This window comes from Branchiostoma belcheri, unplaced genomic scaffold (genome assembly GCF_001625305.1).
Source record: "Branchiostoma belcheri isolate BF01 breed outbred unplaced genomic scaffold, Haploidv18h27 scaffold175, whole genome shotgun sequence".
In the NCBI taxonomy this organism is placed as follows: domain Eukaryota; kingdom Metazoa; phylum Chordata; class Leptocardii; order Amphioxiformes; family Branchiostomatidae; genus Branchiostoma; species Branchiostoma belcheri.
Window position 1 is genome coordinate 470,796 of NW_017803213.1, and position 23,613 is coordinate 494,408.

The following is a 23,613-nucleotide window of genomic DNA, read 5'->3' on the forward strand; positions in this document are numbered from 1 at the left end:
CTTAAGAAATTCTGGGAACTGGGAAGAATTCTGCAGAATTGTGTTAATCCCCATGGGGTCCTCGATGGCCACTACATATACATATTTCATACATCATTTTTATCAGTTTACAATTATATCAGCCCATCTCACAACAACCACGATTAGTCCTATTCTTCAAAGCAGTGCACAATCTAGTCTCCATACCAATACACCATTACATTACAAGGAACACTAACACTACAAGGGGCCACCCCCTTAGATACACAACTCTCAGTTGCAAAACAAACATTTTCAGAGCCAGTTATTTCCCAAGAACTATAATAGAATGGAACGCATTACCACAACACTTAGTGACACAACTATCTGTCGACACATTCAAGACGGGGTTGGCCCTGCACTTGGGCCACCCCGTCCCACAGATGTAAGTCGGGATCGCTTATTGCGGCCAGTCACAAAATTCACAAATTTATGTTCGTTTGTTTGTTTTCATGCACTTTCTTCACCACACCCCACCGGCCGCAATAGCCGTGCACCCTGAGCGGGATGCCCTAGATAGGGCTTTGCTCAGTATTTATAGAAAAGAAAGAAATGGCTCACGGGGTGAAGTGAGTGTGTGTTTGTACATGGTCTGAGTATCATTTCAAACCAGGACAGGCCTGGCTGCCATCACAGGTGCATGGTAACTTGTCAGACCCAATGCATAGAACTGGTGAAGCACTAGGGGATGAGTAGTACAGTCTCCTGGCTTCCGGGATTTGAACCTCAAAGCTCACAAACCAAGTCTGGACCAGTTACACTGGTCTGTTGGTGGTGCTGGGACCCCATTACACTAGTACTACATTGGCACTTTGGTAGAGTGTTTGGAGTTTGGCACTGTTAGTGTATAAGACTAGCATGTCCCAGAAACTCTACAAACAGGTAAACACAGGGAGAAAAGACCGTGTTTGTAGTAAGCAGAGAAGTGTGTGCAGTTATTCACTCAAGGGGAGCATACCCCGGTAAATCAACATTGTTTGCTTTCATATGCCTCTTTGAATGCTTTCATGCTGTTTGTGGTTGCAATACATACAGGATCCGGATATAATGTATTTTGTCACATGTACCCTAAGACATTATATTACTGTATTATACTGAATACTGTTGTATTGAACTCACTGTGACTCTCACTTGGTTTCAAATAAAGTTTATCTTATTTCTGTGTATTTACAATGCAAATATACCATATATACCATATAACTATATGCAAACAGTACCAAACTTTATAACACCAGACGATCCCATGGAATGTGAACAGCTGCTTCAAATCAGGCGAAAACTAGCCGTTATGTGTTGGTTACCACAGGAACAAATCCGTATTATATCGAATTGCCAGAATCCTAGGTAGCTGTTTTTCCTCTCAGTCTGTGCCTACTGTTTTGATGAATAGTTCCGAACTTGAAACTTGATAAATGAATGGAAATCTTTAGCGTGTCGGTGCGTGAGCAACGCCCCTCGAAATTCCCGTTAACTACTTGTAATGCATGAAAGTGGTTTTAGCATAGCCCCTACCAGGCCCCAGAAGCGGCTGGAGAAAGTAGAATGGGGAGAGTAGAAATTGGTCCATTCACCAGTTTATCTATTTGCGAATTTTATACATCAGGAAAACGATTTTTCGCGATTTGCAATTGAGTGTTTTGTTACATCTTTAACACTTAATAAATGTTATAAAGGACAGCAACACTAACGCAGTTTTCATCCATCCCAACCCCAGCAGTTTCTGAATCAGCCCAGGGCGTTGCCATGTTGGACAAGTTAAACACAGAAACTGTTGTTGAAGTAAATATCAAACCAGGCGTGGACAAACAGATATTTGACGGGAAAAGGGCAGTCCTTTGTCGTACCTGTACCGGTTCTATAGACTGCTACAATGGGCTTCTCGTTCAAAGGTTGTTTTTCCTACTTTCCCGATAGTTGTGAATAGGGATAATCTCGGAAGTGTTCTCCCTGAAATCTGATCCTCAGCTTTTAAAGAGTCTTTTGTTAACACACAATGGACAAACAGAATGACGACTGTATATTCACGCAATCGTCTAGCCATTCGGCCTCTAATGATATAAACACTCTCTTTCTATAATATTCTGCATACACAACCTCCTTTGTACATCAAACAACGATACCTGTTTCCACGTATGATGCGTCATTTTTAAAGAAATAATATTTTTTTCTAAAAATGGACTTCGATTCACATGTACGTGTGCAAGCAGGCGTATGGAGGCTCACACGAGAACATACCAAGTCCTGGGTCATGCCTACATAGTGAAATGTGTGTTTAGAAAATATTTCATACAAAGCACCATACTGATAAAAATCTTATTAAATTAAGTCAATGATCATTATTGTTACGTATTTACAGTGACAACGTCAAAACTCATTTCATCGTGAGAATACAAAAATAAATATATATCTCTAAGTTTCCTCATGATCAGCTCTCACAAGATGGTACAAACGGTAGACTTTTCACTGTTTGCTACAGACGAATCTGTCCCAGTCTGTGTCTTGGTGGCTTGAATCTTCCTCCGCGCCTCCTCGACCTTGACTCTGTCCATGTGTTCCTCTAACTGCGTCACCAGCGCTGTGACGTCACGTAGCTCGGCCTGTAACTGAGTCATCCTCTTGTCTTTAGCCTCGTGATCTTTGGCCGCTCTCTGCAACCTCACTTCCAAGTCTTTGATTTTCTGTTCGTCCTTTTCTTTCTCCTCTAACATGTCCGTGATGGTTTGCCGCAAACATTCCTCTGTGGTCTTCCCCTCGTTGTACTGCCGAACCAGAAAGTCTCTCTCCAACTTTAGGGACGCCGCTGCCTTCGCCTTCTCCTTGATGTCCCCTCCGCTTCCCTGAGACGCCAGCTCGTCGTCTTGTTGTTTCCTCAGCAGTTTTTGCAGTTCTTTGATCCTTCTGGCTTGTTCTTCGACTTTCTCTTTCTCCCCGTCAAGCTGGAGTTCCAGGATGCCCACTTTCTCCTCATAGTCTCCCCTCATGGCTTTCAGCTGCTCTTTCAGACCGTCGTTTTCTGCCTGTAGATCGGGTTGAGTCGGTGGTTCGGTGTCAGTCTTGGAGGCAGGATCTTGTACCGTCTCTGAAGTCGGAGAAGTTGTGTCGTTGTTGGAAGAACTCGGCTCCTCTACAGAAGGTTCAGCTGGCTGAGAGTCGACAGGAGTCGGCTCTGCTTGCGTGGTTGTGTCCTCGACAGGAACCTCGGCAACTTGAGGCTTGGGTTCTTCTGTGGTGGGACTGGGCGACTGTGGCTCCAGCCCGATCCCGGAGTCCCTCAGACTCACTGTTGCTTCCATCTCGTCTTCAAGCAGCTCATCCGATATAGCTCCCGAGTCCGCTTCGTCCACGCCTTTACTCTTCTCACCTGCCGTGTCGGGAACATCTCCGTCCGCTACAGGCGGGCCCGACACGCCGTCACCAGGGGACGCCTTGTTGACTCCCGTCGTCTCGGGCACTTTAGAGTCTCCCACCGCGGGCTGGGACGCACTTTCACCGGTCTCCTTCTCGAATTCGTCCTCATAGGTACCAGTGTCAGCCATTTTGCCGTGCTGAACGACTTGCAGTCTGAAAGAATGAGATCGACAATACTCGAGAAAACAAAGCTGGAAAGTTTTGGATACTCGACAAGTGCGTAGTCTCCCAGGGGAGTACTTCACCAGGGCGTACTTTGACCTTAAAACAACTTACTAAGATGTCAATGGGAAGGGACTTTTTATTTTTACCGAGGGGGTGGGGTGTGTGACTCGGTTTTTACACCAATCAAACATTAGTTATTACATTCTATTTTCGACCGAAATTTGAATACCTTTAGAAATAAAAACACTTGCGGTAAACATGAAACATGGTGTAGCTTTCTTAAAACCACAGGCAATTGCAGGTTACATCACAATCTTTTGCTGTTACACCCCAAAATCTTGGCGAAAGTGGTCTGTCCAGGTGAGCGGTAACCCAAGACGACCAGTGTTGATTACCGTTCCTTGGAAACTGTATGTACATTCGCGGTGCCCCAGGTATTCATGGACACAATAGTTCTAAAGGCTACAGGTCAGGCTGAGCAGTGGGTCAGCTGTTGGTGATGCAGCAATGGTTTCAAGTTAGCTGCAGGGGTTGGCGTTTGCAATAGTAGTCTAGTCTAGTAGACTTTCTAATACTCCCAGGCTTCAGAAACGGCTCAGCGGACAAAGTAGAAATCGGCCAACTAGACAGATAACATGCCATGGGAGATGGTAGCCTGAATGCCAGACCCGTAGCACACTGGGCCCAAAGTAATATTCAGTGTGCACACTGGATAACCAAGGAGGTTTAAACTTGTACTTAATCTCCATGGGATAACTAAGTGTGCTATGGGTCTGGCATCCAGGCTACTGATACACATGACTAGGGAGATAGTCCATTGAAGGATTAACTCCCCTGGCATCTTTTCTGTTTATAGACATGGCCGATTTCTATTATTAGCTTTCCATCCGCTTCTGAAGCCCGGTAGAGGCTACACCAATCAATAGCTGCACACCTCGAGCTATGCATCATTACCGTCAGACCCAACCCCCGCTGTGCCCCGTGTAAAACAAACAGGTGTCTCCTTCCGGCTCATACACGGCAAAGAACCTTGTGTGGCGTATCGATACTGCCTGGCCATTTTGATACTGTCTTGGCCTCCCCTAGGATCTGCTTTAATATAGATATAGTATATATAGAATAGAGATTAGGTGTTCCAGTCTGTCCAGCCTCAACAGTTATTACACTGAAGAAAGTAATGAAGTTTTTCTTTTTCTCAACAACAAGCCCAATAATGTTAAAATTTGCAAAAGCAAAGTATCAGTCAAAAAACCGACGGTAAGCGTCGCCGTTGCTTGACCCTTACATCAATTCTTCCAAGGAACTTCAAACTTGAAGCTCCTTGGTTCTTGGTTTAAATCCTACCTGCGACATTAAAATGCGCATACGCGTATACTGGCATCTGTCTGATTTGTCGCACTTGTTTGGTTGCGAGGTCAGAGGTCAGGAATCATGTGATAGGTCCTCACTCTACTACATGCCATTTAATGAACATGCCAGAAACTTTGATACTAGCATGGAGGTATACCCATGATACTAGTTGGCCGGATGAGGACACCGTTTGCTTCATCCAGATGACTTTCGGCCGACGTCATAGCCCGAAATGTGCTCTGCACACGGCACCCAAAGAACCACAGTCGTGCCGTGTGCAAAACACGTGTAAGTGGTGGTACGCACTTTCTCAGTCCGTGGCGAACAGGTAAGATTTTCACTCATTTAGACCGCCAATCCGTCATTTTCTCTCCGGTGAAACGTTACAGAAGACACTGAGGCCACTTAGTGCAACTTGTATTGTTTCGTTTCGCTCTGATGTCTGGTATAATCCCAATTTTCGGTCGGGATGTCAAAGGTCGCTGACCGGAACTGACGACTTTTTTCCCCGAAAGTAGCGTCATCTACTTCAGTCTTCATCTTATTTTTCCCTCGATTTTCCTGGTGTATTTCTCACACAGGTGAATTATTCTTGTGCGCTGACTTTCTAAGCGTACCGAGGACAAAGTTGGCGTATGTGTTCAGGCTCTGCGGTTCGTAGATTAGAACGGAAAGACGGTTGCCATATGGCGGGAACCTCGCCGCGTCCTCTGCCCCTCCCACCGCAAGGCAGAGTCCATACGTGAACAAACCCACGCCCTCCACAGATGGCTCCGTTTTCATACTACCGCGTGTTGACACAAACACCCATGGTGGAAAATAAGAGGGCATGATTTGAAAGGGGGAGGGGAGTATAAAATTATAATTTATGTGGGTGGCCAACTATCAAATTCGAAGCCTTTCTAGCAAAAGCCCAGCGGACCCATGGGGGCCCCCAAGCCCTTTTCCGTAGAGCGTAATCGGCCGTTTTAATTCTACGTAGAGCGTAGACGGACCCTCTAATTCAACGTAGAGCGTAATTGGCGCATTTGGCGAAGAGCGTAATTCGCTGTGTTATATCTACGTAATGCGTTGTAGCTATCGGGAATTAACCGTAAAGCGTAATCGATTAATTGTGCGTAGAGCGTAATCCAAGCCGCAAACGGGAACTCGAGGCCTCGCAAGTTCCGGGTTGTCGCGGCGCTCGAGGTCTTTCTTGCTCTATCCCCTTCTATATAATCGAACAATCCACTAGACTTGTTCCCAGAGCCATACACAAGAACAAGGCAACACATGGGAATGATCCCACAGTGCGCTGGGTACGAGATTGACCTTACCATCGGTGACGTACAGGAGGACCATTGGCCAAACGCCACAGATGGCCACAGATGAAGGCCTTAGAACCACATGACTTGTAATGCCCAATATAGGGGCCCTCAAGACGTTTCTTAGCGGGAACATCATTGCTGATCAACGGCCAGGGTGATGGAGGACACTCCCGAAAAGAGCAATGTCATCCCCGTCATTGTGCGGGTGACGGGTAACGCGGGACCGTCAGCATTCGGCAGCTGAGTCGTTTTGACAAATTACGCTGTATTGTTTGCGGCCTTTTCTACCTTCGGACGACAACCCCACAAGGCTCAAAGGTCCACTTTTTGGTCCACTTTTTATCTAAAGGTCCAAGACTTTTCTTTAAAAGACGGACTGATTCGTGTCACCAGCAAGGCTGGAATCCGTCGTAGGAAAACTGCTCACTTTGTCATTGAAAAAGTTATCTCTGATTTTTTCTTTGAAACCCTCTAAAACGCAGGAAATGCCATTTCAGAAGATTCATTTTTCAAAATTTCCCGGGGGAGCATGCCCCCGGACCCCCCTAGGAACCTCGCGCCTTCGGCGCTCGCCTACGGCGCTCGTTGCCCCCCCCCCTTCAAAATCCTGGCTACGGCCATGTTACCTCCATTTACGGATCGCCTTCCGATCTTCGGGCGATCGACCCGTGGTCAAGTTGGTACCTGCGGTAAATACTAGTACTGAATACCCCGTTTTGTATTCTATACTTTCAATGTATAAGAAAGTGACCGCCGGTTACTACTTTTAATTCAAGTTATGTCACCTCTACATGTGATAAATCAAAAGGTTTTCACGCAAACATGCAGTTGCTAGGTGATTGAGTTCTGCATAGTGCGTTCGCGGAATCTTTCGAATTTAGCGTAGAGCGTAGAGAGGCGTCCGGAATTCAGCGTAATACGTAGCCAGCTCTCAAAATTTAGCGTAGAGCGTTGTCGGGACCCCCCCTTGGAGGCCCCCACCCATATGTGGTGAATCGTTCGCCAAAAAAAACAAAATTACATGTATTGCCCCGCTATGAATTATGTCATAGATTTATAGTGATTGAAGTTAGTGAATTTCTGGATGGTTATGATAAGTACCAGTTGATCTTCTAGAGCTAGCCTGGTTTAGTTCTTGGAACTCAGTGAAACCTAGTAAAAATGGAAGAAATGTTCATCTTTTGTACTGCTGACCCCCTTAAAAATGGGATGACAAGAAGTTGTGCATGTGTTACTTACAAACAATACAAGTGACCATTACATTGCTTGAAATGACCATCAATGACAGCACAGTTACACCTGTCACCAACATTCTGTCCAACCACCAAAATTATTATTATGGGGGCCCAGCATGGGAGTAGGCAGTGATTACAAATTAATTGCTCAAATTTTTCTCCACCAATTAAGGAATATGTTTACTTCTCAGAGCTGATTTTAAATTACTTAAGATCTTAAGGCTTGAATTGCATTAATTTTGGGTGGCTGCCCATAAATTATGAAGACTGAAAAGACCTGATTACGCCTCACAAAACAGGGCATGCAGGGGCCATAAGCTTTCAGTGTTTGCTTCCTGTCATGAAAAGGGCTTGTCTCACCATAATCTGAAAGACAACGCTGGGTTCGATGAAAATTAGAAGTCCAAGAGATATTCTGTTGATTGTGCATATAATAACGGTGATGGTGAATCTTCTAATAATGCTATTTCCTCCACTCCACCCAGTGCTGACTGCCCTCAGAATGAGTGACAGGGAGTGTTACAAGTGCCACGAGATTGGCCACTTCGCCAGGGAATGTCCCTCGGAAGGCGGTCGCGGCGGCGGTGGACCCAGGCGGGGCCCATCTCGTGGTGGCTTCCGTGGCAGGCGCTCGGAAGGTGAGGTTTCTTCGCTCAGTGGTGATCTGACGTCCCACCGCAATGCTACAGTACTGAAGCAGTAAACATTGTCATCATAGCTCAGTAATTTTGTAATAGCAGCGTGCAAAATATCTGGTAGCCCAGTTGCCCCGGGTTTTTGAACCTAGGTAGCCCAGTGTGCTACCTGAATTTAAAGAATGCCCTCCCCAAAATCATGCCCACTTGGCTTGCACCACTGTATCCGGCAGATGCTTTTTAATTTTAGGTATTAATGGCTATTACTAGTATCAGTTAACTAAAGGCTGTTATAAATATTGTCAAAGGCTTATGTATGTAACATTACTTAATTTGAAGAAAGTAGTAACTTATAGGTGGGGCAACCTAAAATTCTGATGCGCAACCTAATTTTTGCGGCAACCTGGTTCAAAAAAGTATATTGTACACTGAATAGTATACAGTCAAAACCTTTACAGGTGACCACCTCTATATAAGGACCATTTGGCCACTGTGACCACTTGTGGTCTACTTGGACAGCTTAACCGACTGTACATGATGCTGGATACATGTAATACAAAGCTTGTAATACAAGTTTGCCGCATTGTATTACATGATGTAGTGAAGAAAGTTGCACAGACTGCAAACCTTGTTTTATACAAATGACATAATTTTCTACCCCCAGATCGCTGCTTCAGGTGTAATCAGAAGGGACACATTGCCAAGGATTGTACTTCACCTGACGGTAAGACTTACTGAAAGGAAAAAGTTCCTGGTTGATAATTAAATTTTTCTGTGAAATGTCTATTTAGGCTACAGTACTTTTGGGCGTTTTCGTTTTAGATGAAGTGAAAGGTTGAGCCATCAATACATGGTACAGGTTGTTGGATAAGATGAATGCAATTTGGGAACCCAAAACATTACACACTGTATATAATATATAATGAATCCCACATTTCTGTGTGTGTGTGACAGGTGCACATGTAACAACTATACAACCTCTAGAATTGCAAGAATATTAACTATTTTAATGTACAAAACTGTTTTGCACCTGTTTCACTGTACCATCCACTGTCTTTGTCATGTGTTGACACAGCATGAAACATAACTGTTGTGAAAGTAGTATATGAGACAATATTCATCTTACTCTTTCTCTATCATTACAGATGTGTGCTACAACTGCAGGGAGTCAGGCCACATCGCCCGCGACTGCCCCAAACAGATGTCTGATGAGCGTAAGTTGTTAGATAGGAGTTGGTTTGCAGGGGAATTGGGAGGTAGAAAGTCCTCAAATAAGACCAGAAGAGGCACATCAAACCTGCCTGTGTACCTGCCTATATGCACAGGCTGGTACTGGCCCCTTGCTCCCCTCTGTCAGGTACTTCAAGCCAGCCCCCACATGAAACCCTGAGAAGAAAATTGCCGACATTAATAGATATTTAATAAAACAGCTCCACAAATGGGACACTTTGGTGCCCTAGTTTAGTTATGTTCTGTGCACATTCAGAGTAACAAATTCTCCATGTCATCACAGCTTGCTGCTACACCTGTGGCGAGCCTGGCCACATCGCTCGCAGCTGCCCCAGCAACACCGCAAAGTCGCAGGAGTGCTACAACTGCGGGGAAATCGGCCACTTGGCTCGGGAGTGCAACATGTCTCGGGACAACCGGCCACGTCGCGGCGGTGACGGCCGCAGCTGCTACAACTGCGGGGAGACTGGCCACATCTCCAGGGACTGCCCCGAGGCCAGGAGCGCTGGCAAGTGCTTCAAGTAAGGAGTCTTCTCTCACCTTCCATTGTAACCAACAAGCAAACCTACAACAAAAATTATTAAGACTGAGAAGGCATAAAAAATGATAGAAAGTTCGTGCTCATGAAATGGACACAAAATATCCAGACAGGAAAAGTTGAGAAACTCTAAAAATGCATTGACACCCAGAATCATAGAATGTTACATAGTGATGATGTTGCTGTAAATCAGTTACACTTTTTCAGGAGTAACTTTGGCTTGTTGGAAAGGAAAGGGATCTAGCATTTGTGTCAAGACAGAAAACCTTCTGTCTTTAGAAAAATGTGCTACTTACGTTAAGAATAATGCAGTAATAAGAATGTATGACATAATTATGACAAACTAAGCATACAGTACAAGTGTACAGGATGAAAATTGATAACTCTTGCTGATTTATAATTGACCCTCAATGATAGTATTTTGGGAGGCAATAAAGCAGTAAAAACGAAGACATCTTATTTTTGTTCCTGTGGCATGAAAACATCAGGCCTCTGTGAGAGCACATGGCACAATGTATTGCACCTGTCCAAAACCTGTAATGTATTGTGCATAACATTTCTTAAGGTTGTATTCAAGCATGAGAATCCAGTCCGTAGTTTTCAAGTGTTGTCGGAAAATATACCACCTGCAACTGGCAAATTGCTGATGTAACATTGATCAAACATCCAACAAAAACTGTGAAAAATCCCGGTTTTGCGATCTATGATGAGACTATCTATGGTAATTATCTATAGAGCAAGATTATAACATGAGATTCCTCATCTTGAAAAAGATTTGCTCCCATAATGGTGATGACAGGACTTCGTGTCTAAGGTAAATGTAATCACAGAGCATCAACTGCATGGCTTTAGAAATTGAAGAGCTAAATATTTAAATATGACAAGGAAATATCACACAATTAAGATAGTATTTTACCAGATTCTTGCAAATCATTTCTCATAATGGATTAGCTCAAGAAAAACAAACTCTTAAATCTCTGCAGCCCCCTTCCCCTAGACAATATCCTAGTGTGTAAAAAAAAACATGTTGTCCTTCTGTCTTGGTTCCGTAGGTGCGAGGAACGCGGCCACTTTGCCCGTGATTGCCCTTTGAATAAGGAACAAGATCAGGTGAAGACAACAACTTCATCCATGCTCAGTACAGGAAACTTGTCCTGACGACCAAACGTAGTTCATGAAGGAAAGACAGCACGAGTAATGTTCCATTTGGCCATAACAGCACTTCAGCAACTAGTATGTTGCAAAGGGGCAATTCTACTACTTGGAGAGTTCTGTAGGCCAGTCTGACGACTCATTGCTCTTGCTTCCTACCTTCATGAGCCATGTCTGGCCATAAGGCATCACCGGATCCAACCAATCCTGGCAGTTATAACAGCCACAACAACAGCTAGCCGCTTTTGTCTTTCCTTGATTTCTGTTTGAAAGAAAATCTGCTTCGAAATTTATTTAGCATTTGATCAAGGAAGGAACAAGTTACATACTGGCTTGGAAACCTTTCTGGGGGTATGAAACGGAAGTCACTTAGTGAATTTATACCTGTCTGGATTGTTCTGTATAATACAATCAGAAACTATATTTACTAATACTAGCTGAGCAATTTCCAATTGTATCATTAATTGTCAGCCATTTGCTCAGGTTCCTTTACTTAATAACTAAGTTACTTTGTTTTAAACAAAAACAAAAATCTGGAAAATATTGCACAAGATTACAGTTATTGGCTTGGGATTGAAAGTAGAATGAGCTTAACTTCCTTAGACTCTTATACCACGTTGAACAGGACAATCTAATTCAATTCAGGCCTTAGTAGTAGACTGATTGCATAGCCAAGCCACTTGCATCAAAATGTGGAAATGCAAAATAAAACAAAATGCAAATATTCAGCAGACATGCAGCCACTCTCATTGGTCAAACTGCTAATTGTCCTTCTCTCATTGGATGGACTGCTACTTGCCCTTCTGTTATTAGTTGGACTGCTAGTTACCATTCTCTCATTGGTAGAACTGCTGATTGCCATTCTTTCATTGGTTGGACTGCTCATTTAGTCATGAACAGTCAGTGTAGGCTCTCTACCATCTGGCGTGCACAGAAATCAAGGAGGTCATGTCAAGTGTCTGTTGCAGAAGTAGTGTGCTGTTAGTCCCAAACCCTACTTTTCTGGTTAATTCTGTAGTGAGCATGCACTGTAGAAGTTCCTGTGGTTGTTGTGCTCTTCTGGGCACTTTCCTTTTTCAATCCAAATACAGACTGACTCAGCTACATTAGAGAACCTCTTAACTAAACCTTTGATTTCAAACTTTGTTCATTTACAATAACCTCCAAGCCCACTAGGCTACAGATTGTTTTGGGAAGGACAATTTGTGGGGTTTGGTGAATATAAGTTGTCATCACTAGACCCTATCATACTCTTGCCACTTCTACAAGCTCTGTAAGGCCACACCGATTTAATTTTATGGATGACATCCGCGCGCGCATTGATTTTCGCCCGATCTCAAAAAAAAAAAAAAAAAGAATCACGTATTCCGAGGCTCTGGCCTGGCTTTAGGCCTGGGTAGTGCATGGTGGTGATAACTCTGGTTGACGGCAGCCAGGCTACCGAAGCTCCAAGACTCAAGAACTCAGTACATACGTACAGCAGTGTCGATTCATATATTCCGCAAAAATCCAGCATGTGTCGGCCTGTCGTATACGTCGCTATGTAATGCGCCAAATTCACAATACCAGGTTTGTATTCCTGTGGTTTTGTAGCATTTTTATTTTTGGCCGGATTTTTATTTTTTTTCGCCCGCGCGCACTAGTTTGGGGGTCTTCAGAGGATGTCATCCATAAAATTAAATCGGTGTGGCCTAACATTCATAAGCAAGTATACACTGTTAACTTATACTGGATGGTGTGGATTACAGCCTCTATAAACAATCCTATATGCTGGCATTCTCGTTAGCCGTCTCATGATTAGCAACAGAAGCATGGTTACTGTGTTGTACTTTGAAATATGTTTGAACTGGTTTGATTGGAATAGGCCAAGAAAGCTTAATTCTTGTAGAATGTGCAAGAAAAAATTAAAGCCTAGGGAAGAAGTGTATACAATGTATATGTACATGATACATTAAATATTCTGTTGATAAACTGTTGCCTACAGAACAGTTTGTTATTACCATAGTTCTGCTTAGCATTCTAGCATAAGTTAGTGTTGTTTTTGAAACTATACCAGTATAAAGTATAATTCAATAAGTACTTCATAGTAGTAATGACCAATGTGATGAAAATGTCTCTTCCATTTTTATATTCCAGATGTAACGAGCCTGGTCACGAGGCGCGCAACTGCCCCACCGTCAGCACCAATTGTTATAACTGCGGTGAGCCGGGGCACTTTGCTCGCGAGTGCTCCTCAGTTGCGTGAAGATTCAACCTCTGACCTAGGATCAGCTTTTGGCATCTCCTACGGACGAACCCCTGCCCCAAGAGTTGTGGAGGGTGGAGTCAGTACGGCAGAGCTCGCACAACGGACGTGTATAAGAATAAAAATAAACTTACAAACACCTGATGTTATGTTAAACCGATTATATCAGCCTATGTATAATCTTGACAAAAAATTTTGTGTAGTGTTGGAGGGGGAGTTGGAGTGGTCAGGGGGCAGCTACTATTTTGCAGTTCGTTGATTGTGTTGCACTGTTTGGGGCACGTTGCACATGGGGAGGTGTGTGCACATGCACGTCATGCGTGTGCAGATGCTAACTGCAAAGTGCAGGTGTAACGAGGCGGTGAACCAACTTAATTTTCACATCTGTGGCGTAAAGGGGAGGGCGGACCTGGAGTTCCCCAGGTTTTGTAGACACCTTTGGATGGATGTGGACTTCTGTGGTTTCGGGTTGACAATGGAGAAACACTGCTCGTTTTTGACAATTTTTATTCTATTCTCTACATAGCACATGGGATATTTGGAGTTCTAATCTCAGCAGAAGTTGGAATCAGTGTGCCTGATTCCCTCCCTAACCACAGGACTCCCATCGCTCCAAAGGACGTAATAGGTAGAAGAGCAACGTTTACTGAGAAGTTGCTTTTGCATCAGCCATTTTTGTTTGTGATTGACAGTTTGCAACAGTGGGTATCCTTCATATAAAGAATCCTTTTCAACTTTGTTCTCTCTTACTAGTTAGTATTTGCACAGCATCAGTTGGCAGTTTAGAAACTGTAACAGTTAGTATTACCATGGAAAGTTGCATGTGGATTTTGTCAATGCAGTATGATAACCAATATTTCTACAGTTGTTCCCACTCGCATGAAGCCAAGACAATTCTTTGATTTTCTGACTTTCTGTAGTGAAGGTATGATATGCTTTAGTGATTGTAGGTGGATAGGTATGAATGTATCACACGTAGAAGTATAGTACTCAGTGCAGTCTATAGCCTTTGTTTAAGAACCCGTAATGCTTTAAGGCAACAGTTAAGACTTAAGAAGTTGTTACCCCACGAATTTATACACATGAGTGGAGGAGAGACGAGAGCACTACCGGAGACCTCTGCAGACAATATGCAAAAATTGTTCGTACAACACCAAGAAGAAAAGTACTCACTTAGACCACACAGTTCTAAATTTAGAACTATCAACTACTCATGCTGCAATCTTGTGCATCATACTTCTTTGAACATGACAGAACAAAATGTTCTAACTTCATTCACAACATGTTGTTTGCGAGTTCCTGCTTTTGAAGTACAGTAATTTTTGCTTTTGCATAACTTGTCTCCCAGGGGTCTCCAGTATAATTGTTTCATTCATTTAAGGTCTGAGATAAGAAGACCAGTGTTTCTGCATTGTACCTATTGAAGTTAGATAACTTCTCGCTGTGGAGGCAGCAGAGTTCCTAGTACTATCATTGTGGCAGGAGTAGTGAGGAGGCGCCTAGCAGAAAATGCTCCGTACTCAGGAAAGTTTATCATCTGTGTTTTTCAAACGTGGCTCCAGTGTGCGATCAGAGGAGGACTTCACATGTGTTCTTGTGCCTATCATTACCAAAGTTTCAGCCTGGCTGTCGCCGCCATGACAGCGAGGCTGCTACGTCGGGAGCCATGTTTGAAAGTTGTCTGTTGTGAGACAGACGAGGGGGTCGCTGTTTCAACTGCCTTTTTTCCCAGCCTGCCTGAAACAGTGACCCCTGGAGGAGAGAGGAGAGGTGGAAATAAAACAGTTCAGTGCAAATATTTTGTTTGGGGTGATTGGCATGATAAAAAGAAAAACAATTGCATGTGCAATTTGAAAAGCTCGTTTTGTACATGACATTATAGTCAAGAATTTTCAGAAAAATGCACTTGTGACTTGAACTTTACTTTTACTTTCACCATATAGAGATGGCATTGTCAACCATTTTCAACTGTTAATTGTCAGTCATCCCAACTGGAATTCTTGCTTTGTTGGCAAACTAACTGTTCTGGTCAAAGTGTCAGTTTGACACCCCAGCTGCCAGTCTTGGCCACAGGAAAGAATGGCAGGGGGTGTTAAACTAAACTCTGATGTACCAAAAAGGAGGTACACAAGACACCGCAGTGTCATTGTCATATTTGGAGAAGTTACTAAAGTGCCATGGACAAAACTTAAAAAAAAAAAAACCTTGAAGGTGCTGTATGTTGGAAAGGATGTACCAGGCGAATTCTGTATCAGAGCTCTTATTTTGTTTACAGAGCACTATTGAGCACAGATTTAAAAAGAAAAAATTGTAAATTATTTTTGGACTAGTTTAGCTGGACACCTAAGGAGAGATGGAGGAGCGATAGGATGCAGGTACCAATATTGTAGTTATGTCTGCTTTGCTGGGGAGACCACAAAACCTATTTTATAACAATAAAGTAGGCGTTGGAGGAGACCGCTGTGTCCAGTGTTTTTTTATATGGTATGCTGTGATTTGAGCGCAGTCTAAAGTCTTTGATGTGTGTGTGTGCAGTTGAAGTTGGAGATGGTTCAGGACAATATGTATTCCTCCAAAAAGTTGAGCCAAAGAAAATCTAGCTGGTGAGAACATGTCATACATTTATGTCCCTTAGCTGAAGTTCATGTCCATGAAATAATATCGCATTCAACTCATCCATCCCTGTACTCAACCAGTGCCATTGACACACCACAGATGATCTGAAAACCCTTTTAGGTTTTAACATTCCACTGTATCATGTTGGTCAATTCTTTGATATTATTATCCCAATTGTTTCTGTTGCCTGCCCTTCTTCATTAGCCTCTACCAGGCACCGCGGATCGCTGGAAAAATAGTAGAAATTGGCCGAAATAAAGTATACCAGAGAAGACCCACGTGGGTCATGAATTGGCTCTTCTATGGCCCGGGATCTTCGCTAGTATACTTTATTTCGGCCAACTTCTACTATTTTTCCAGTGATGTGAGGTGCCTGGTAGAGGCTACCTCTTCATCCCGCTACTGGTTCTTGCATGACGGATTTGGCTAGGGTTGACTACTTGGACTTACCAACACAAATTTATGTATGTAACAACTTTATACATCAGAATTTTGATAAAATTTTATTTCTGAATGATAAGACATGACTACAAATTGAATTATTTTTATGCCTTACAAATTGCATTAAGAAGATTAAGCTCCACTAGAAAACAAGGTGACATAATGCCTTAGCTACATAGCTAGGCTATAAAACCACAGGAAACCCCCTGCTGCATTGCACAGCATACATCTAAATGGTTCAGATGTACAGTGAAATTCTTAGCTAGCTATTTGCCATGTGATAAGGTGCAAAAAGCTGCTGCCACAGCCAGGCCAGTTTTCCTCCCAGGGTAGTCAGCATGGGAGCCATGTCCTGTCTGCTACCTGATGACACTGCCAGGAAAAGAATATAATTATGTATCATAAAAAATTGGTCATGCAAACTCTATGTATCATTCAAAACAAGTACAATGACAATTATGAAAATAGACAGAAAAATGCCTTGGTACAATCGTTTTATACGTCCATATTCAAGTTTTTCTCCCTTCCTTCTGACTTCATGCTGTCCATTTGCTCTGTTCACCTATAATGTCCCAAAACCAAGGAAATAAATTATGGCGTAAGAATGAAGCATTAGTGATCAGTCTAAGGATAAATCAAGATTTGCAAAGGAAGGTCTGAAAGCTCTTTGCAAGGTGTTTTATCACACCACTTCCTACCACATGGTACAGAAGAAAATGAGCACAGGACAGAGAGGAAAGAAAGATATTTGAACATGAACTTGAACATGATAAGTTTAAGGAAAATAATGCCAAATAAGTAGGAAGCATGAAGATCACATACACATTTCAGAGAAGAAAAATACATTGCAACTTACTGAACTGGTTTACTAATCACCAAAGGAGTTGAAGAAAAGCTGAGAATCAAGACAAGAAAAACAGTGGAAACATGTTGATACAAACACCATCAAGGTCAGTGTATTAATCATCTTGGATTGGTGCGATTGTGTTGTACAACATTGTACTGTTACATTCACAATATTCAATCCACATACTGTTTGCAACACTATACAAAGTCCTTAGTTGAATTTCATTAATTTGCCAATCTACATAGGTTGTTGTCTAGTTTACCTTTCCTTCTCTTCAGTGTGAGAGTTAGGACAACCCCAATCACTCCCAGAAGAACTGCTATTGTCACAGGTCTGGCCGGACGTGTTGGTAACATGTTGTATTTGATCCAGGACATCACAGTCACCATGGCACCTGTGAAGGGCAAAGAGGAAAGAAAGATATTTGCAAATGAACTGAGACAGATAAATTCAAGAAAGTGTATATACAAATGTACTACCAAACAGGGTAAGGCCACACCAAAAATACTGGTAGCAAGCAAACATCATAAAAAGGCAGAGAGTAGAAAGAAAAATATAATTATGAATATTCACTCCATAGATCGACAAAACACCCAACATCTTTCCTGCAGTTCTCGTGCAGACTGTGTCTCACCTTGTTGCTTGTTTACAGAGTCTGCACCTTGACTACTGGTCTGGAAGGGAATAGAGAATTCTTTTAGACTAAAAAACTGAACAAAAGTTAAGTAAAGAAAATACAAGCACAGAATCTTTTCACACCAGCAACAGTGCCAACAGATGTCTTGCTTCTTAAATCATGCTTAAGGTAGGAGTCAACGTTAAATAGCAAAGTCAACATACGTAAAAGATGGAAGTTAAATAACGTAGGGAACCAATCAATGAATGAACCAACAACACACCTGGCCTTCCCTCTCCTCCAGAGATCTCTCCTCAGCCTCTACCAATTGGAGAAAGGCTTTTCTCCTGTCCTCCGTGATGATTGGATGGCCCTCCACCAGGGCTCTGATGTCATCAAACTTGCTGTGCGGCAGGAGGACCAGTAGGATGTAGGCCTCAGCCACCCTGGTCAGGCCCCCTGCCTCCTGGTTCTGGGGGGCGGCCAGCCATGCCTCTGTTACCATGGTGATAGGCGCAAAGTCTTGCATCTTAGAATGCAGAGCAATGCTGGGCGGAAACAAACATTTCAGAACTGTTATGAAAGGACAAGAGCTCACCTACAAAGGAATCCTATCTCACAGCTTCTATGAGTGAAGGGGAGCAAGCAAACAGATTTAACAGTTTTCAACACAAAATCAAGTGACTGTCTGTGACTATGCCACACTTGTATGACATTAAAATTCCTGTGCAGATTAATTGAGAAATACTGGAAGGTCAATTGTTCCTCCTGACTGACCATAGCTGCAGCACTTGTGGCGGGATCTTTTCCAATCCACCGAACACGTCTTGTACAAATGGCAGGACTTCCTGCCAGCGATTCAGCTCTGCAAAAGCCTGAACTGCTACAACTGACAGAGACTCGGCCAACGTACCATTTCTGGAAATAAATCAAGATGTTCAAATAATTTTTTCACCGTCATGTCATGTGTATAACATTATATACAAAATGAGATACAAAGATGAGTATGAGGTATTGAGAGTATAGGTATATTTTTTCTGTGTTGCAGATATATGCCAGTATTAATTGTCGATCAATTACAACACATTCTTCACAATTTTTATGAATTCTACTATCCTAACCTCTTTAGGAAAGCCAGGTGAAGGCTATTCTTCAATCATGTACAAATGGAGTGACGTATCAGTAATTTAAGCATGATCCACTTTGGTTTTGGATGAATTTCAACTTTCACTACACAAAGGAATGACTAACTTAACAAAAAACGTTTTATGGTAGGTCATGATGACCATTGAGTAAAAGGTACATAATGATTGATTCTTGTACCTTTTGTCATCTGGAAGGCCCTTCAATTCATTCTTGCAAAGATCCAGTGCCTCCTCAAACTGCCTCAGAATGAGTAAGTCGTTTGCAGCTTTCAGTGTCCCCATCTTGAAGTCCAGGTCACATGGTACCAGTCAGATGTTTCTCTAGAGAAAGAAGCTTAAGTGTAAGGGCACTAATCTCCAAGCAGATTCTGTGGGGCAAGGATATATTGGCCGCCTGTATCCACTGGCCTCAGGCGCCCCACGTTACAGGTGGTCAATATACAGTGTACACTCCCGTTGTCCCACAGAATCTGCTTGGAGGTTATAAGGGCACCACTGACTTGTCTTCCACACAGTGAGATGGACATGGTCAATCAAATTAACAGTTCAACCAATTAGAGCATGGCAATCTCCAAGCAGATCTTCGGTGGGGGAAGACAGTATCCAAGGCATTGGCCAGTCTGTAACAATTCCCCCACCAAAAGATCTGCTTGGAGATTAGCATTTTTTTTGTTTGTTTTTTTGTTTTGTATTTCTATATTCTGACAGAGGTGGGTGGGCCTATGGGATCACTGGGCTGGACAGAAGGTGCTCTCCAAGCAGAGGTTTAGGCTTTGACTTGAGGCTTTTATCGAGTGGCCTATATATTAGATACTAGTACAATGTACTGTCTTAGGCTGCCAGTTTGATACTGTCTTGTAGCCAGCTTGGAGATATGATAGAAGGGTTTATGAGTCTGAAATATAATGGTGAGAACATATGAATTAAAAATGCCCAAAATGCAATATTGCATAATGATTGGATATATTGACTGATAATGGGAGATGAAAATTGGATATCTTTCAAACACCAAGCAACTTAGAGGGAACACAAACATAAAAATGTTCAGACAACTTGTTCATACAAATCATAGGAAAGTAGTTTATTCATTCATTTAATTCTTTCTTCCTGAAATCCAATGATCATACAGATATAGAATAACAAATTTCAAAATAGAACTACCAGTATTTATGCTGAACAGTTCATACAAACACAGATAAGCAAAATTTCAGCACAACTCCACCTATCTGCTTTTATTCATGAATACAACCAAACTTGTATGTTACAGGACTGTTTATCCATTATGCATGTTGGAACATGACATAAATCAAGAACATTACTACATGTAGTATTACTCAGTTCCACAAGTTAACTATAACATTGAAACTGCCATATCAAACAAGACTTCCAGCAAGTATTTGTTTTTCAGGACCTTCAAGTTTACCCCCTTTTCCTGTGTTTGACCTTTTTACCTCCTGCCACTTTGCCTATCACTCTTTCCCTATTCCCCATGCTGTCAACCTTCTCTGTGAGGACAGACACACAAACCCAGAAGTAAAAAGGTTGTAAAAGTATCTTACAATTTAAGCACTAGACGAGCTACTGCCTTTTTCCTTTCCTTTTCCCCTTCCTCCCTCCCTGCTCCCCTCCCCCATCCCCCCTGGGTTGTTGCTGGGAAGGCAGGTGTAAGGCATGTCCTGTGGACTTGATATGATCAAACAATTTGTTACGGGTGGCGAACTCGTGCATGCACACATTACAAACAGTCGCAGGTTGGGGCACGTCCTTGGGAGTGTCCCTTTGTGACGATCCTTTTGCTCCTCTAGCAGCTTTCCTGGCCTCCTTGGCTTTCTTCCCTGTCAGTTTCTTTGGCTTTGGGCAGTTTTCAGATGTCTGTTCCTCTGTTAGCAAAGGCTCTTCATCTGGTACATCACCTTCGCTATCCTTGTCTGTGGCAACATGCACATTTTCTAGCTCTACCTCTAACTGGTCGAGTAGATCTTCTTCCAAAGGCTGGTTTTCCCTCTGTTGTTGCCGCCTCCTTTTCTTCTGCTTTTTTGAAAGTTTGGGCTTTGGAGTGTTCTCTTCCCATTCTGCCTGCTCCTCCTCTTCTGATCCTGCTCTAACATCGACATCAGGAGTATCTGTGGAGGCATCTGCCTCCTCTGTTGCCATGGTTACCTCCTCCTCCTCTTCTTCCATCTGCTGCTTGAGTATGGCCACTTTCTCCTTGTGCTTCTTGGACTGTTCGTGATTGGCTAATGCTCTGTCTGTCTTGAAGGATTTATTACAAGCCACACAGTAGAGATCATCATAGACTTCCTCTTCTTCTTCTTCCTCCTCTTCTCCCTCTCCATCCTCCTCCTCCTCTTCTTCCTCGTCCCAGCTCTGGTCGCTGTCTCCAAACTCCTGTGCCACGCGAGCCTCCAGGTCGGCCAGCTCGTCCTGTAGCCCTGATGCACACATCCACTCCTGTTCCTTGTACCCTTCCACCTCCTTAGCCTGCTCTCTCTTCAACCGCTCGTGCCTCTCAGCCGCCAGCCTGGCCTGCTCGGCTAACTTCTCCTCCACTCTCTTCTTGTGCGCCTGGACCCTCTTGTCTCTTTTCTTCACAAACGCCACAAGCTGCCGGACTGTCTCGTTGTATTCCTTCTTCCCCTTGTCTCGGAACTTCTTGTTCTCCTTCTCCATGAGCCGGGCCACCCGTCGGTTCGGCGCCTCCCTCGTGTCATACTTTTCTAACCACACGAACGACTTCTTGGTGCAGTAGCTCTGCCAGTAGGCGTAGAAGGGCCTTACAGTGTCCTCATACACCGAGTCAGGCGCTCCAAAGTCTGGCGCCTTTTCCTCGTCTTCGTCTGGTTCCACAAATCGAGCATCCTCTTCAGCAATCTTCTTGAACACATCTCCGTACACTGCGTAGAAACCCTTGTGATCGTCACCGTAGCCAGAGAACACCGCACTGCTGAAATACTGCATCAAGTCCTCACTGTCATCTTTGTAATCTTCCCCCAGCCCTCCCCTCAGGATAGCCTCCCTGTGCTTGTCGTACCAGGCTCTCTCTTGAGGATCGGTCAGGACATCATACGCCTGCTGAATCTCACGAAAAGTTTCGGTGGCCTCCTCCACATTGTCCGGGTTCTTGTCGGGGTGCCACCGCAGGGCGAGTTTCCGGTAGGACTTCTTCAGATCGTCGTCCGTGGCGTTCCTTTGGACGCCGAGCACCTCGTAGTGACACCTGGGCATCGTGGAACTGTCCGTTCGTTCTTCAGTTGATGGTCAGATGTTACTGTACAATTATTGCGCAACACGTGCGAGTTACGCTGCAACCGGCAACGTTTGATGGCCACGTTTTCGTGCTGTCCTTTCAATCTACTGCAATTCGTTGTTGTTGAAAATGATATCTGTAACAAACTCCACTTTCTATAACCTTAAATAGGGTTTTGAAACGCAAAACTTTGCTGAAACGGCCAAGGTTGGACTGCAGTGCTGCCCCCCCTACACCGGTCTCTCACAGGACGTTACGGGGCATGCGCCCTGCACAGAAGTGTCCGGAAGTGCACGAAAGAAACGTATCTAGGACTTAACGTTAATTTCACAACTACAAAAGACACAGAAACCATACCTTTGATCGCTGAGGTGTTTATGCCATTCTTCACAAAAGGCTTCGTCGATGAGAAGGCTGAACAGCGGAGAAATCAGCACAAAAACGCCAGAAAGCTTGACGATAGTAGAAGCAATGCTTCCAGGTCAAAGGACACTGATAACCTGACGCTCCCTAGCGGCATGAATCCATACTACAACTTCCCTGGGAGAAGTACTAAGTGTGTAATGGATGGACAACCTTTCCTTTGGATGCATTGAAACCAATGTTGGAATTCTTTAACGTCCCACGTATGGTACTGAAGAGACTTTGTCATAGAGCATTTTAGCCATGGTGCTGAAAAGATTTCCAATGCATTCCTGCTCTGACTGGCCCAATATACATTTGCACAACAGCTATCCCAAATGACATGTTTGGAATGACATATTTCTATGTTTGACATTGTGCCCTGAAGTTACAGCATGCCAGTTAGGTTATATTTGAGAACAATTAACAGGTTAGGAAGCAATCTTCTTCCTACGGATCGACAAATTATAGAGCTGCCCCAACCGGAAACCCGAATATCTACTCTACTCTACATACCCATTCTTGATCTAACTAAAGGCTGATGCAATGCACACAAGAATACTAATGACCAGAAGGCAATAGACAGGTTCAGTATGATTTATTTCTGTATTTGTCAACAGTTCTTACTACTACATCATCAGTATACACTTAACATGCCAACGTACCTACTATATACAATTACCATTGCTTCAACTTACCATTTCAATAAATCTACAGGTTCACATTTTTGTGAAATTTATGAAAAATTCAGGGTAGAACACCATATCAAATGTGGTTGCTTTCAACCATTACATCTTTTGTCCTCTCAAACTCAGAATATCTTTTGGTAACTTTGACTTCTGGTGCTGTAACTATCCCATTCCAGAGCCAAGCTTTCGCATCAAGATCATAGCTTGTAATAGTACCCAGTAACTAATATACCACATCCCTAAGCAGCACATTTCAACAAAGAACTCCCAAATGAAATGCTAACAGGGTGAAAAGGACTACATTTTATAGTACTTCATCCTTAACTT

General features: G+C 43.3%; 4 protein-coding genes across 6 annotated transcripts; 1 reads left to right on the plus strand and 3 right to left on the minus strand.

The window, feature by feature from the left end:
* Nucleotides 1-2,008: 2,008 nt before the first annotated feature.
* On the minus strand, nt 2,009-3,675 carry LOC109467127 (kinesin-like protein KIN-UC). Its single transcript, XM_019765060.1, has one exon. The coding sequence runs from the start codon at nt 3,552-3,554 to the stop codon at nt 2,451-2,453; it is 1,104 nt and encodes a 367-aa protein (XP_019620619.1). The 5' UTR covers nt 3,555-3,675; the 3' UTR covers nt 2,009-2,450.
* A 1,472-nt stretch (nt 3,676-5,147) lies between these two features.
* Nucleotides 5,148-15,740, plus strand: LOC109467101 (DNA-binding protein HEXBP-like). 2 transcript variants are annotated; one of them, XM_019765008.1, is made up of 7 exons: nt 5,148-5,269; nt 7,969-8,121; nt 8,783-8,842; nt 9,264-9,332; nt 9,632-9,869; nt 10,939-10,996; nt 13,175-15,740. In XM_019765008.1, the coding sequence occupies exons 2-7, from the start codon at nt 7,986-7,988 to the stop codon at nt 13,178-13,180; spliced, it is 567 nt and encodes a 188-aa protein (XP_019620567.1). In that variant the 5' UTR covers nt 5,148-5,269; nt 7,969-7,985; the 3' UTR covers nt 13,181-15,740. The 2 variants fall into 2 exon arrangements, with proteins under 2 accessions (XP_019620567.1, XP_019620566.1); XM_019765007.1 differs by lacking the exon at nt 10,939-10,996.
* LOC109467099 (peroxisome assembly protein 26-like) lies at nt 14,968-22,705 on the minus strand. Of its 2 annotated transcripts, XM_019765006.1 has the most exons (8): nt 22,553-22,705; nt 19,127-19,269; nt 18,581-18,721; nt 18,087-18,351; nt 17,822-17,861; nt 17,450-17,581; nt 17,197-17,235; nt 14,968-16,712 (listed from the first exon to the last, which is right to left on the minus strand). In XM_019765006.1, exons 2-7 carry the CDS (start codon nt 19,228-19,230, stop codon nt 17,213-17,215), a joined length of 705 nt encoding a protein of 234 aa, XP_019620565.1. In that variant the 5' UTR covers nt 19,231-19,269; nt 22,553-22,705; the 3' UTR covers nt 14,968-16,712; nt 17,197-17,212. The 2 variants fall into 2 exon arrangements, with proteins under 2 accessions (XP_019620565.1, XP_019620564.1); XM_019765005.1 differs by lacking the exon at nt 17,197-17,235.
* Nucleotides 20,002-22,469, minus strand: LOC109467096 (dnaJ homolog subfamily C member 21-like). The gene has a single exon (XM_019765002.1). The coding sequence runs from the start codon at nt 22,171-22,173 to the stop codon at nt 20,527-20,529; it is 1,647 nt and encodes a 548-aa protein (XP_019620561.1). The 5' UTR covers nt 22,174-22,469; the 3' UTR covers nt 20,002-20,526.
* Nucleotides 22,706-23,613: the final 908 nt, after the last annotated feature.

Excerpts from the sequence above, each read along its gene's own strand:
- LOC109467127 (XM_019765060.1), bottom strand. The coding sequence starts at position 3,554 with ATGGCTGACACTGGTACCTATGAGGACGAATTCGAGAAGGAGACCGGT.
- LOC109467101 (XM_019765007.1), top strand. The coding sequence starts at position 7,986 with ATGAGTGACAGGGAGTGTTACAAGTGCCACGAGATTGGCCACTTCGCC. Across the intron at positions 8,122-8,782 it reads CCGTGGCAGGCGCTCGGAAG|ATCGCTGCTTCAGGTGTAAT; the intron begins GTGAGGTTTCTT and ends TTCTACCCCCAG. Across the intron at positions 9,870-13,174 it reads AGCGCTGGCAAGTGCTTCAA|ATGTAACGAGCCTGGTCACG; the intron begins GTAAGGAGTCTT and ends TTTATATTCCAG.
- LOC109467099 (XM_019765005.1), bottom strand. The coding sequence starts at position 19,230 with ATGGGGACACTGAAAGCTGCAAACGACTTACTCATTCTGAGGCAGTTT. Across the intron at positions 18,722-19,126 it reads GGCCTTCCAGATGACAAAAG|AAATGGTACGTTGGCCGAGT; the intron begins GTACAAGAATCA and ends ATTTATTTCCAG. Across the intron at positions 17,582-17,821 it reads CTCTGTAAACAAGCAACAAG|GTGCCATGGTGACTGTGATG; the intron begins GTGAGACACAGT and ends TGCCCTTCACAG.
- LOC109467096 (XM_019765002.1), bottom strand. The coding sequence starts at position 22,173 with ATGCCCAGGTGTCACTACGAGGTGCTCGGCGTCCAAAGGAACGCCACG.